The sequence below is a fragment of the Peromyscus californicus genome, unplaced genomic scaffold (genome assembly GCF_007827085.1).
Source record: "Peromyscus californicus insignis strain IS unplaced genomic scaffold, ASM782708v3 Scaffold_1__1_contigs__length_55948999, whole genome shotgun sequence".
Classification (NCBI taxonomy): domain Eukaryota; kingdom Metazoa; phylum Chordata; class Mammalia; order Rodentia; family Cricetidae; genus Peromyscus; species Peromyscus californicus.
The window spans coordinates 27,913,656-27,925,369 of record NW_026294492.1 but is presented as its reverse complement, the minus strand read 5'-3'; the positions used below and the strand labels follow the sequence as shown (position 1 = coordinate 27,925,369).

At 40.4% G+C, this 11,714-nt stretch overlaps 1 protein-coding gene across 1 annotated transcript; it reads right to left on the bottom strand.

Annotated features, from left to right (window-relative positions):
• Positions 1-337: 337 nt before the first annotated feature.
• Positions 338-9,072, bottom strand: LOC128116061 (COP9 signalosome complex subunit 5-like). Its single transcript, XM_052747341.1, has 4 exons — positions 8,991-9,072; positions 6,952-7,045; positions 1,302-1,745; positions 338-1,040 (listed from the first exon to the last, which is right to left on the bottom strand). Exons 1-4 carry the CDS (start codon positions 9,070-9,072, stop codon positions 398-400), a joined length of 1,263 nt encoding a protein of 420 aa, XP_052603301.1. The 3' UTR covers positions 338-397.
• Positions 9,073-11,714: the final 2,642 nt, after the last annotated feature.

The following is an 11,714-nucleotide window of genomic DNA, read 5'->3' as shown; positions in this document are numbered from 1 at the left end:
TTACAGATTTTCCAGAATAATGTTGAATGTCTCATTGGGACTCAATTATTCAAAATATTTTCTTTTTTTTCTTTTCATGTGATAGAGTTTTATTACAGTGCTAATACTCAAGACACGCACAGCACCTTAGTCTTCTAGTCTGAGTTTTGGTAACTGGTTTAAAAGTGTTACTGGACGGTGGTGGTGCACGCCTTTAATCCCAGCACTCGGGAGGCAGAGCCAGGCGGATCTCTGTGAGTTCGAGGCCAGCCTGGGCTACCAAGTGAGTTCCAGGAAAGGCGCAAAACTACACAGAGAAACCCTGTCTCGAAAAACCAAAAAAAAAAAAAAAAAAAGTGTTACCGGAGCTGCTGTTCTTTCCACACGTCAGCTTTCAGGAAAAAGTCCTCAGTGGTAACTAAGCGACATTAATTTGATTGAACAGTTTGTCCTTAATAACCTGAGACATCAATCCGTGGATGGCTTCTATGGTAGTTTTACAGCTGTCTCGAGTAGCTTTGGCAAGTTTGTCTTCTGACTTCCGGTCATGTGTTTCTAAACCCAACATGAAACTCCCTCGTCCCAGCTGGGCTTCTGACTGCTCTAATTTTTCAGACAAATCAAATACCTGGCCAGTGGTATAGTCTGCATTAGTAAGCAAGCTAGAGGAACTCAGGGTATTCACCCAGTATTTATTCCACAAAAGCTCAAGTAGTTTACGATCCAAAGAGGATTTGAAATATGAGACTTCTAAGGCATAATATTGTTTGCAGTGCACGCCAAGGTCTTCTATTTTATTAAGTGGGATAGTCTGGTACTCAGAAGGACCTTCATCAGGAGGCTTGTAGCCCTTTGGATCCATCCTAAAGGTGCCAAGATTCACTTTTCCTGCAGATATTGTTCTGGTTGGGTCAATCACTACCGCTACAAATGGTTCCTGGAACTGCTGGTTAAGCATCTGTGTACTAACGTCAATCCCAGAGAGCCAGCAACCATAACCAGGGTGGCTATGATACCAGCCAATTGCATTTTCAAGGCGGCCAACCTGTTTGGCATTTTCTTTTTTGGTTTTTTGAGCAAGGTTTTCTCTGTGTAGCTTTGCATCTTCCCTGGAACTCACTCTGTAGCCCAGGCTTGGCCTCGAACTCACAGAGATCCACCTGCCTCTGCCTCCCAATGCTGGGACTAAAGGCAAGCGCCACCACCGCCCAGCTGGCAGTTTCTATGTATGCAGCCATATATATATATATATATATATATATATATATATATATATATATATATATATATATATATATATATATATATATATATATATATATATATATATATATATATACTCATATGCAGCAGCCTGAGCATTTACTCGGGTTTCAGTGCCCTCTACAGGCAAAGCAAAGCTGTCTGTGATGATCATGGTCTCTCCATCCACTTTCCTGAGCATCAAGCCCATCACTTCCAGGTTGCCTCCTGATCTGGCATGCATCACCATTTTCAGTAGAGCCAACACCAAGATTTTGCAGTATTTAAAGTAATGGTGATCCTTAGTCCAGGGTTTCGCCGCCAGAATTTCTTGCTCCTGTTTTTTGTCATATTTGTAGATTTCATCGTTACTCTGCGCTTCCTGCATGCTGTTGGCCAATTCCCAGGTTTTCTGGGCCATACCACTCCCAGAAGCCGCCACGGTCGAGGGACCAGAGAAGCTGTAGCCTCCACAGCCGAGATGCAACTTTACTTCATTGGGCCTCCGAGTGTGGACTGGGCACCTTCCCCGACCACGGGTGCACACTCACTAGATTCTCAAGGCGGCCATGACTCAAAATGTTTTCTTGAGCAGCTATTATGTATAGGTGTTGTGTATGAGTGACAAGAGTATAGATAGGTCAAAGTTTGTGTCTTTGAGAGGAGCGAAGGGCTGAAAAATAGACTTTTAATGCAATTTGGTATGAGCGATTACAGAGAACAGATTCAGGGAGTTTAGATGACAGAGGAGGGACACCAAGCAAACCTGGGGAGAGAGGGGGGATCAGGAAAGGTTCTGTGGGTAGATTACACTTGGGCAGAAAATGAGCCAGGAGAGAATGGAGGTAGGTGGTGCAGGGTTGGGGTGCACTGCCTGGGATGCATGCAGGTTGGGCGGCAGAGCACTTTGTCTGGGCACAATCTCCAGCACCCAGGAAGACGAAAGATATGCAATGAATGCGTTTAGAAGTGGCTCATGTGTGCAATCCTAGCATTTGGGAAATAGAGGCAAGAATATTAGGAATTCAAAGCGTATGATCCTGTCTCAGAACATGTATTGATCGCCAGCAAACCAATATACTATAGACACATTCAGTATACGGGGTTTTCTCTGCTTATGTCTTTTCATTAATTCACGTTGAATCTGCGCTGTGTTTCAAGTTTTTGGTCACCTGTTGATGGTTCTAGGACTTTTCCTGTTGGGGACAGGAAAGGAGGAACCAAATTCATAGAGCATAATGAGTTTATAATTCATATTGAGGTTGGTGTCTAAAACACTAAGAAGAAAATGACGGTACTAGAAAGCCATTAAAAGTAGAAAATATTTGGTGATATCAAATTAGATGCTGGGATAGTTCAAGCCAGAAGGAACCGTAAGGCAGCAAATATTACTGGCCTTAAATCTTGATTTTATGAGGTGAAGGCTGCCTAGCCCTGGAACCTCTCCTGAGCTCGACCCAAGAAGTTCTGAGATAGACTTACGGCGATGAAGGTTTATGGCTCAGGAGAACCTTGACGTTGAGCAGTTTAGGGAATAGGCTACTAAATTTCTGAAAGTCCCAGGAAAGGAAAGATCTGGGTCTCAAGGCCGAGCTCAGAGAACTGAATGGCACTGTACAGCTCCATTGCTTGTGGATAGATGCTAGCATTTTTGCCATCTTTAATCCTATTTTCCTAATGGACAAGTTCATTACTTCTAATGACAGTATAATGAAGTTAATAAATGACTCACACCTATGATGGGAAAAGTGGTTATCAGGCTATGACTTGAGTCTACCTATGGAAGTCTGGCAGCGGTGTGTATGATGTACTGGTACTGTTTAGTGGTTGGCTCTTCGGTTTTGTACGCTGTTGTTTACACATTTCTTGAGTATAGCACCCTTTAAAACGCCCTTAATGCCCTTTTCATTGACACTGTGGTTGAATAACAAATCAAGGGGCAATTAAGATATTTTGATAACTATGATATTTTGCTGAGAAGTTTGTCAAGCTGAGTTCTGAATTTTGGAATGCTCATATTGTATTATAGTTCCAGCACTCCAGTTGGACCTGCAGGAAATCTAAACACCTGGACAAAAAAATTATCATATCGAGATGGATCAGTTATTCAGTTTTGTCATCATAATACCAAAGACTTAGATCACTGGAAGAGTTTTTAAGTCATATATTATCAGATGTTTCACATTCTGTGGATACAGCTAGAATACAAAATATAGATTCAGACCAGGGAAAAGCAGGGCAGTAGCTGCAGGGTGTGGTTGCACATGCCTGCAATCCTAGTACTCTGCATACTGAAGTAGGATGATCATGAGTTCAAGACCATGCTGGGATATACAGTGAGGTCCTACCTAAGCAAAGAAGGAAGAAAGGAAGGAGGTATAAAAGGATGCACGGACAGCTTTGTAATTGAATATATTACATGCGTATTGCTTCTTGAAAAGGAGTCAGTGGAGAGTTTGGAGTTTATAGAGATAATGGAGATGTGATCCTTAGAGCCATCATTTAAGAATGACTCAATAATATCTTGATAGGTTAAGGACATAAAAGGTATTGGCAGAAAGATATGTAGGATTTTGTTTGACTTTGCAGTATACATTTTTTTGTGTACTGAAGCTGAAAAGTGGTTCTTTCATGTTAAACAAACAGAATGGTTTTCATCATTTTAGTCACAAAAATTCCACTTTGAAGTGTTTAAAGTAAACTTGTATTAGTTTTATACTAAAAATTTATAAGCACAGATAGGCTCTTTGAGAAACTTAATAGTGGCTGACATACTGAATATATTTCCTACATTAATTCTTGGAATCCTACAAAAATCCAGTAATAACTTGTTTTAAAATTTGATTAATACCCACAGTAGTAAGGATCAGTATGGCATTTTGCTCTGGCCCAGGCCCACTTGCTCAACACTGGTTTCTCCCCAGTCGTGTTTTCCTTTCTAATATCATTGCTCATATCTACACTCACCTCTCACTTACATGTACACATGTAAACAATGTAAACTCAGATTCACTTTCCAGAGAACCTGACATTACAACTAGTTAAATATTATATCAAGACAGATTAGAGATTTAGTGGATTTGGAGCTTTCTACCTCTGGTAATCCATTCCTTATTGATAAGGTAGTTTCTTGTTATTAGGCATAGGACAGTAGAGTTTCTGTTGCTGTGAAGAGACACCATGACAACAGCAACTCTTTTAAAGATAACATTTATTTGGGGCTAGCTTACAGTTCAGAGGTTCAGTCCATCATGGTGGGAATCAAAGCAGCATGCAGACAGACTTGGTGCTAGAGAAGGAACTGAGAGTTCTTACATCTTGACTCATGGGCAACAGGAAATGGTCTGAGACACTGGGAGGTATCTTGAGCATATATGAGACCCCAACACCCACCTCCACAGTGACACACTTCCTCCAACAAGACCATACTTACACCAACAAAGACATACCTCCTAACAGCGCCACTCCCTTTGGGGGCCATTTTCTTTCAAACCACCACAGATGGGAAATGAAAATGAATGGAGATTTTTAAGAACTTGGCAGAAGAAAGAGAAAGGGAGGAAAAAAGGGTGAAGAAGAGCATGTATAATATGTGGGTGTGAAAGAAGCAATGAGAACTTCTAGGTCGCTATATATTCTGTTTAGCTATGAGTGTGTCATTTAACTTTTTAAGATAAAATGTCAAAGAATACTGCAAATCATATATTAAATAGAGGATGACAACAACAGAAACCAAGCACAAACTCTCATGGGAATGTATGGTCTCAGTGACCTGGGAGCTCTAGGTCGAATTCATAAAAGCAGAGAGGGTAGTGGTGGTCACTAAGTGATAGGGGAGAGTGAGAGGAACGGGAGGGTGTTGATTAAGGCATATGAAGTTTGACATGAATAAGTTTTGCGTATTTTAAATTAATAACACAATGACAATGTAATGTAGTTGAAACTTGCTGAGACAGCAGTGCTTAAGTTTGCTTAACACACAGATCCCAGTGATAATGTATGGGTAGATGGATGTGTTGAGCAGGTCAATAGTGACCATTCCACAATATGTACATAAATCAGAACATCATATTGTATACCTCAAATGTATATAATTTTATCTGTTAATTATACTTCAGTAAAGCTGGAAAAAATGTGATTATGTGAACAGTCAACTGTGATAAATATTTTGTTCCTATCTAATATGGAAGAAATTAATTCAGAAGAAATTGATAAGAATACAATACATTTGGATTTGAGACGTCAATCTCTAAGCACTGTAATTAGCAAAGTAATGTTAACTAAATCGTTTGTTACTGATGTGGAACATTCAGGTATTTGGGAAAAAAATGTCATTTCAGAAACTATGCCTTTACCAAACACTGGCTATGAATTATTCAATGAGTGTGCGGGGGTGATATTGTTTATAACACATTTCCTGCCAACTTCTGTTTTTTACTAAATGTTTAAAAAAATTGAGGCAGCTTCACAATGTAATTGGTAATAGAAGCAGATGGCACCTTTCTGACCCTTCATTTTAGCTCCTAGGCATCTGCAATCAGTTATATGCTAGATATGCAGACAGACAATATGCATTGAAATTAGCCCCATCTTTTTTAGCTGTCAAAAAGTAGACTTGGCCATAAAATTTGAGAGTAAAGAATCTGAGAGATCATCTAGTTCAATTCTTGTATTTTACAGGTGAGGAAATTCTTGGTCGGAGAGAGGCAGTAAATTGACTAGTTCAAGGTCACAGAGGAAGGAGACGGGACTAGATCTCAGCCCCTTGACTTACAGCCAGAGTCCACTCACTTCCAGGATCAAGACTGCCTTTCATTCTAGGGAAGATCTGAATATTTATCTACGCGAAATTATAAAACATCCCAAGATCCCTGAAAATTAACAAGAATAATAACATGGGAGTATCTTTTTACCCAGTACTGCTAAAATTTTGGAAACTCCAATATGCACTGGAGTTTAAAAAAAAAGTTGTGGTGAAATTTAAGTATTCTTAGATCAGATTCCTTCAAATTATGGTAAAATAACATTAACTTAGATATCAATTAATTTATAGTTCTTTGAAAGTTAATTGTATTAAGTATTTCTGATTCCCTGAAAATAATAATTCACATAGTACTATCATTACAACACAGGATTGTCATATGCATGCATTGCATTATGTTATATAAAATGACACTTTGCTATTGTCTTAGAATCAATTAATTTTCTTTCTTTGAATTTTAAAATAAGTATTTTATGTTATGGGTGTTTTGTTTGCATGAATGTCTGCTCCACATGTATGCAGTGCCCAAGGAAGCCAGAAGAGGGCACCCGATCCCCTAGGACTGGAGTTAAATAGTTGTGAGCCATACGTTGTGTGCTGGGAAATGAACCCAGATCCTGTGAAGGACAAGCCAGAGTTTTTAACCACAGAGCCATCTCTCCAACCTCCTCAAACCATTTTTCCTAGAGAAAGTTGTCTCTATTTAGCTATCATTTTTTTTTTTTTTTTGGTTTTTCAAGACAGGGTTTCTCAGTGTAGCTTTGCGCCTTTCCTGGAACTCACTTGGTAGTCCAGGCTGGCCTCGAACTCACAGAGATCCGCCTGGCTCTGCCTCCCGAGTGCTGGGATTAAAGGCGTGTGCCACCACCGCCCGGCTAGTTATCATTTTTTTAAAGACCTCTAGTAGCCTAAATAGTTTATATGTAGAGAAAAAAAAAATACTCCTGTTTGGGGTCGACAGTACGTACCTCTTGTCTGTCCCACAAGTAGAGCTGCCTGGCTTAGGTCTTCCTTGTTCCTGAGCCAAACCCCCATGTAAAGCCAACCCATACACATTAGCAGCTGAAAGCCCCCAAAGAGAAGGTTCACAGGTCTGTCAGTGGCAAAGTTCAGAGCATGGCCAACTTGAGTGAAGGATATTGTGAAAATATTTGAACTTGGGTGAGGGTTTTTTTTTTTTTGCTTCTGTTTGAATATTGGTTATGCCTGATTTTCTGAAAATTCACATCAAAGAGAATGAAGAAGTTGAGCTGTGAATGAAGTTCTGACTGGAGAGAAGATGGGAATCTGTGATGGTTGGTCTTAATGTCATCTGACCACAAATTAGGGTCAGCTGAACAGAGAACCTCAACTGAGCAACTGTCCTGATTGTCTTAACTGATGTGAAAAGACCCACTGCCCAAATGTAGGTGGTACCTTATAGTAGCAGCCCTGATTTAAAAAAAGGGGGGGCATGGCAGAAAGAATATCAGTCCCTCTTTTTCACTCTTGGCCTTCCCTTTCTCTGCCAAGTTAATTTATCATGCTGCTGCTGCTGTAGTTGATGTTGGAGTGAGCATTTGCAGGCTTTCATTGTTAACTGAGGACCAGCAGCTCTCTAGTAACCCTCCAGCTCTTCAGCACTGGTTGGGACTGCTGAAACACTCACCACACGGACTGAGCAACTATCAGGTTCTTAGCATGGTCAGTGTGAGACAGCCATTGTGTGTCTACTCTGACCACTGAGACACCCAGCCTCACGGCCTGAGCAAGTATGGGATTCCCAGCCTGTCAGGTGAGGAATTGCTATTTTGACATAAGCCAATAAATAAACAAGCAAATGAACTCTTATCAGTTCTGTTCCTTTAGAGAACTCTGATTAATACAAAACCCTTCTAGGTTTTTGTCCCCAAAATCATGCCTATGGAAGTGATTTTGGGTAGAACTGATTGGATTTGAAAGCACATCCTTTCTGACAATCACATAGACCGTAAAGGTAAGGAACTCCTCTCCTTCATTGTGGAGGGGCTACCCACCATCCCCACAGTTCCCCAGAGTGCTCTTGAGTAGGAGCAGCAGGAAATATTAGTTAGAAGGATATTGAGGGGGGAGATAAAGATAGAAAATACAGGATAGCCTCGAGAGGGCCCTGACTGTCTCTGCCCTAGGGTATTTATAGGAATGCCAAGGGGTGGAGCCAAAGACCTCCACCCAGCACAGCCTGTGCAGACCATCTCAGATACCTGCACTCAGGTCCATGGTCCAATCATCCCCTCTATGCAGATCTGCTGGGTAAAGCCACTAAGGAAACCTGAAAATGGGCTCCCACACTTCATCTCATGTAAGTTCATCAATGTGACCTAATGGTCAAATGAGTGTGAGATAATGTATAGTACAGAATCCTACCTACCCCCAGGTCCCTCACCTGCAGGTTTCCCCAACTTTGCTATGCTTACCCTTGCCTCAACCCCTACCACTTTATATTCCATCCACTTGAGCGTCTCCTCTTTCTCCAAGCAGATTTTGTTCATGTCCTTATTCCCTGCCTGGAATTTCTTCCTTCCCACACCCTCTCTTCTTTTAAAGAAAAACTCATAAAACTTGCAACTAAGTTTCAAGACTAATGTACCTCAGGAAAATGAATCGTTGCAGAGAGGTGCAGATTTGAGACTGGGGTGTAACTCAGGGCAGAGGAAGTGCCTATCATTTACAAAGTCTTGGGTTAGAGCTATAGCGGTGGAAAAAGGTAGAAATCTGGAGAGACAAGCAAAAGGGAAAAAAAATCATTATTAAAATTCGTCTGATAAATCAGAAGTCTCAGTTTGATAAAGTAACTAGTACATGCATGGGACGCACTCCCAATGTTAATGAATACATGAAGTCCGTAACGTGCTTGATCATTTTTGTTGGATTGAAACAACAAGAAACTCCCCTGTACCCTTTAGCTTCACCTAGGCCCTCATATACAGCACCACTCAGAAGCATCTGTGTCAGTCTTCTTTGCTCTGTTGTGTTAAGGGAGGCTCACTGCTCCGATGAATCACTGATGACTGTGTTCCTGAGACGAGCCCAGCAAACTCGTGTATCTGACGCGCATTCTTTAGTCCCATTGCGCTTATTTATACTTGGTTTTTGCCCTCATTTTTAATTTCTTGCTTTGCTATTCCAGCTTCTGCCCAGAATCTGCAGCCTACCCTGAATCCTGGCTCACTTAATTCAAGCCTGGGGACATTTGGTTGTATTTCACTATTTAGTGGACATCCAGATCCTGGCCTCCTACCCAGAGGTTAGCTATGGGTTCTGCCTCCAGACTGGGCATTGAGAATTTTGACACCGTTTCCTTTCCAATGTGGAATATCTCTATTTTGTGGCACACCCCAGAAGTCAAGGGCAAGGGAGTCATACGGACTTGAATTGGAGTTGACTGCCTTTATACGAGAATTTGGTCACCACTTTCAGCCTTTGGTTTGTAAATTGAAGTTAACAGAAAATCTCCGTGTTGTGAAGATTCTATAGGAATGTGTACAGCAAGCAATATGGTACACGTGGGAGTGATGAGTATCTTTTCAGCTTATAAGGGTGGAAACGCTGGCCTAAAGCCACAGGAACATGCTCTTAGAAGGGATGTTGGCTCACTTGTGTTCTGACTAGACTTCTAAGGTTCTAACCCAGGGTTGACTATGCAATGCTTTCTACTGCCAAACTCTAACAAGCAAGAGTTGGGAGGTTTGCAGAAACCTTCAACTGTTTTATCATGTTGCTTGTGCCTTGGCAAGATAAAGGAGATTGATTCTTTTAAAGACACAGTAATTAAGTAGGCAGACTATGAACTGTCAATAATATCAACAAAGCAATTCATTAAGACAGAGTAGATGCTATTCATTAATATACTGATTTTGAACAAACAAAAGTTTGCCACAGGTAAGCCCAAATTCTTCATAATTTGTCTAAAATTGATGACATGTTGACTTCATTCTTCAGCGTTTTCTAGATGTTATTCATAATGGCACGAAATAAATATTCTTGGAAACCAACCAGCATATTTCTCTAGAAACAGCAAGTAGTAAAATGGTGCTCAAATGCTTGGAAACTGCCTTTGTGCTCAACATATTTCATTGTTTCATTCTAACCATGTGGTAAAATGGCCATAGATTTTGGAGTCAGACAAATACAGTTTCTGAATTGTTAGATTAATATCATTGAGATGTTGTTTTTATTTTCTCTATTTTTCAACACAGAGGCTCAGATTAACAATAAAAATGCAAGTCAAGAGACTCCTATTGTTTAGCTTGAACTGTTTAGCCTCCCCCAGGCAGTGGGATCGAGACTTATCCCTGGTGCATGAGCTGGCTTTTTGGAACCCAATGCCTATGACGGGACACTTTGCATAGCCTTGGTGCAGGGAGGAGGGGCTTGGACCTGCCTCAACTGAATGTACCAGGCTCTGCTGACTCCCCATGGGAGACCTTGCCTTCTTGTAGGAGGAAATGGGGGGTGGGTTGGGGAGGAAGGCTGGGGGAGGGGAGGGAGGAGGGAGGACAGGGGAATCTGTGGTTGGCATGTAAAATGAATAGAAAATCTCTTAATAATAATAAATAGGTACAACTGAAAAGTTAAAAAAAGAAAAATTAAGCTAAAACAGTGAGATTAAAGCTAGATATGGAATGAAGTGTAGGAAATATAGAGAAGAGAGTTATCAATGAGCTCATTAGATGAAATATACAAGAATTCATGTACAAAATATCCCTAAGTATTATATTACATAAAATTTATCCTGGAAAGGTGATCCTTTGGGATGTAGACAGTACAAGAGGATGCTAAAAGAACATTGATAATCAGGGATCATATTCAATGTACAGATGGGTTGAGGTGAGAGGAGATGTATGTGTGCTGCCTTTTCAGATTACTCTGTCCTGTTCTAAAATAAATTTATGTAACAAATATTTTGATGATACACACACACACACACACACACACACACACACACACACAAAGAGACCCCTGTCATGCCACAGCAGTTTCTATGTTTTGATTTCTAAACCAAATGCCCACTTTATATGTAGTTAATGGGAACTTACTTTGGAACTACTCTACATTCACCTTCTCATATAATAAATGTCAAAGTGATCTAATACAGGACTTGAATATTTTTTTCCTTTCGTCGGTACAACTCAAGGATTTCATAAGGAGATGGGTAGGGGAAGGGAAATTATTGCATTCATTAACTTGGTAAACAGGAATAGGGGTGTTATTCAGTATGTGCTATTATGTGTGAAATTGTGCCCATTCATGCACAGAAAATTACTGGACTCTGTTTTAAATGCTGTATGTATATATATATATATATATACGTATATATATAGTATATATAATAGAGAACAAGAACAGTCTTGAGCATTGTTCAAATAATGCTAATGCTCAAGGGAATACAGAAGATTAAATACGTAAATTATGTTTCACTAGAAACTAAGCAGGATATCCAGAAAGCAAGGTAAATTAAGGGGAAGGTGTGTTGCTATGATGTGGAATGCTTTCTTAGTGTGGCTGGAGAATGATGCTGATAAAGTGACATTTGAGCAGGGGTCTGAAGAGAACAAAGAAGATTGGAGATATTAAAGCTAAAAGTGTTTATGCAGAGAACCAATATCTTGCAACAGCTCTTGAGAAAGGAGACCACACAGACTGTTCGTAGAATACCATTGTTTGAACAAGTGGACCATGAGAGAGATGAGATGGAGTGGAGGAGATGAAT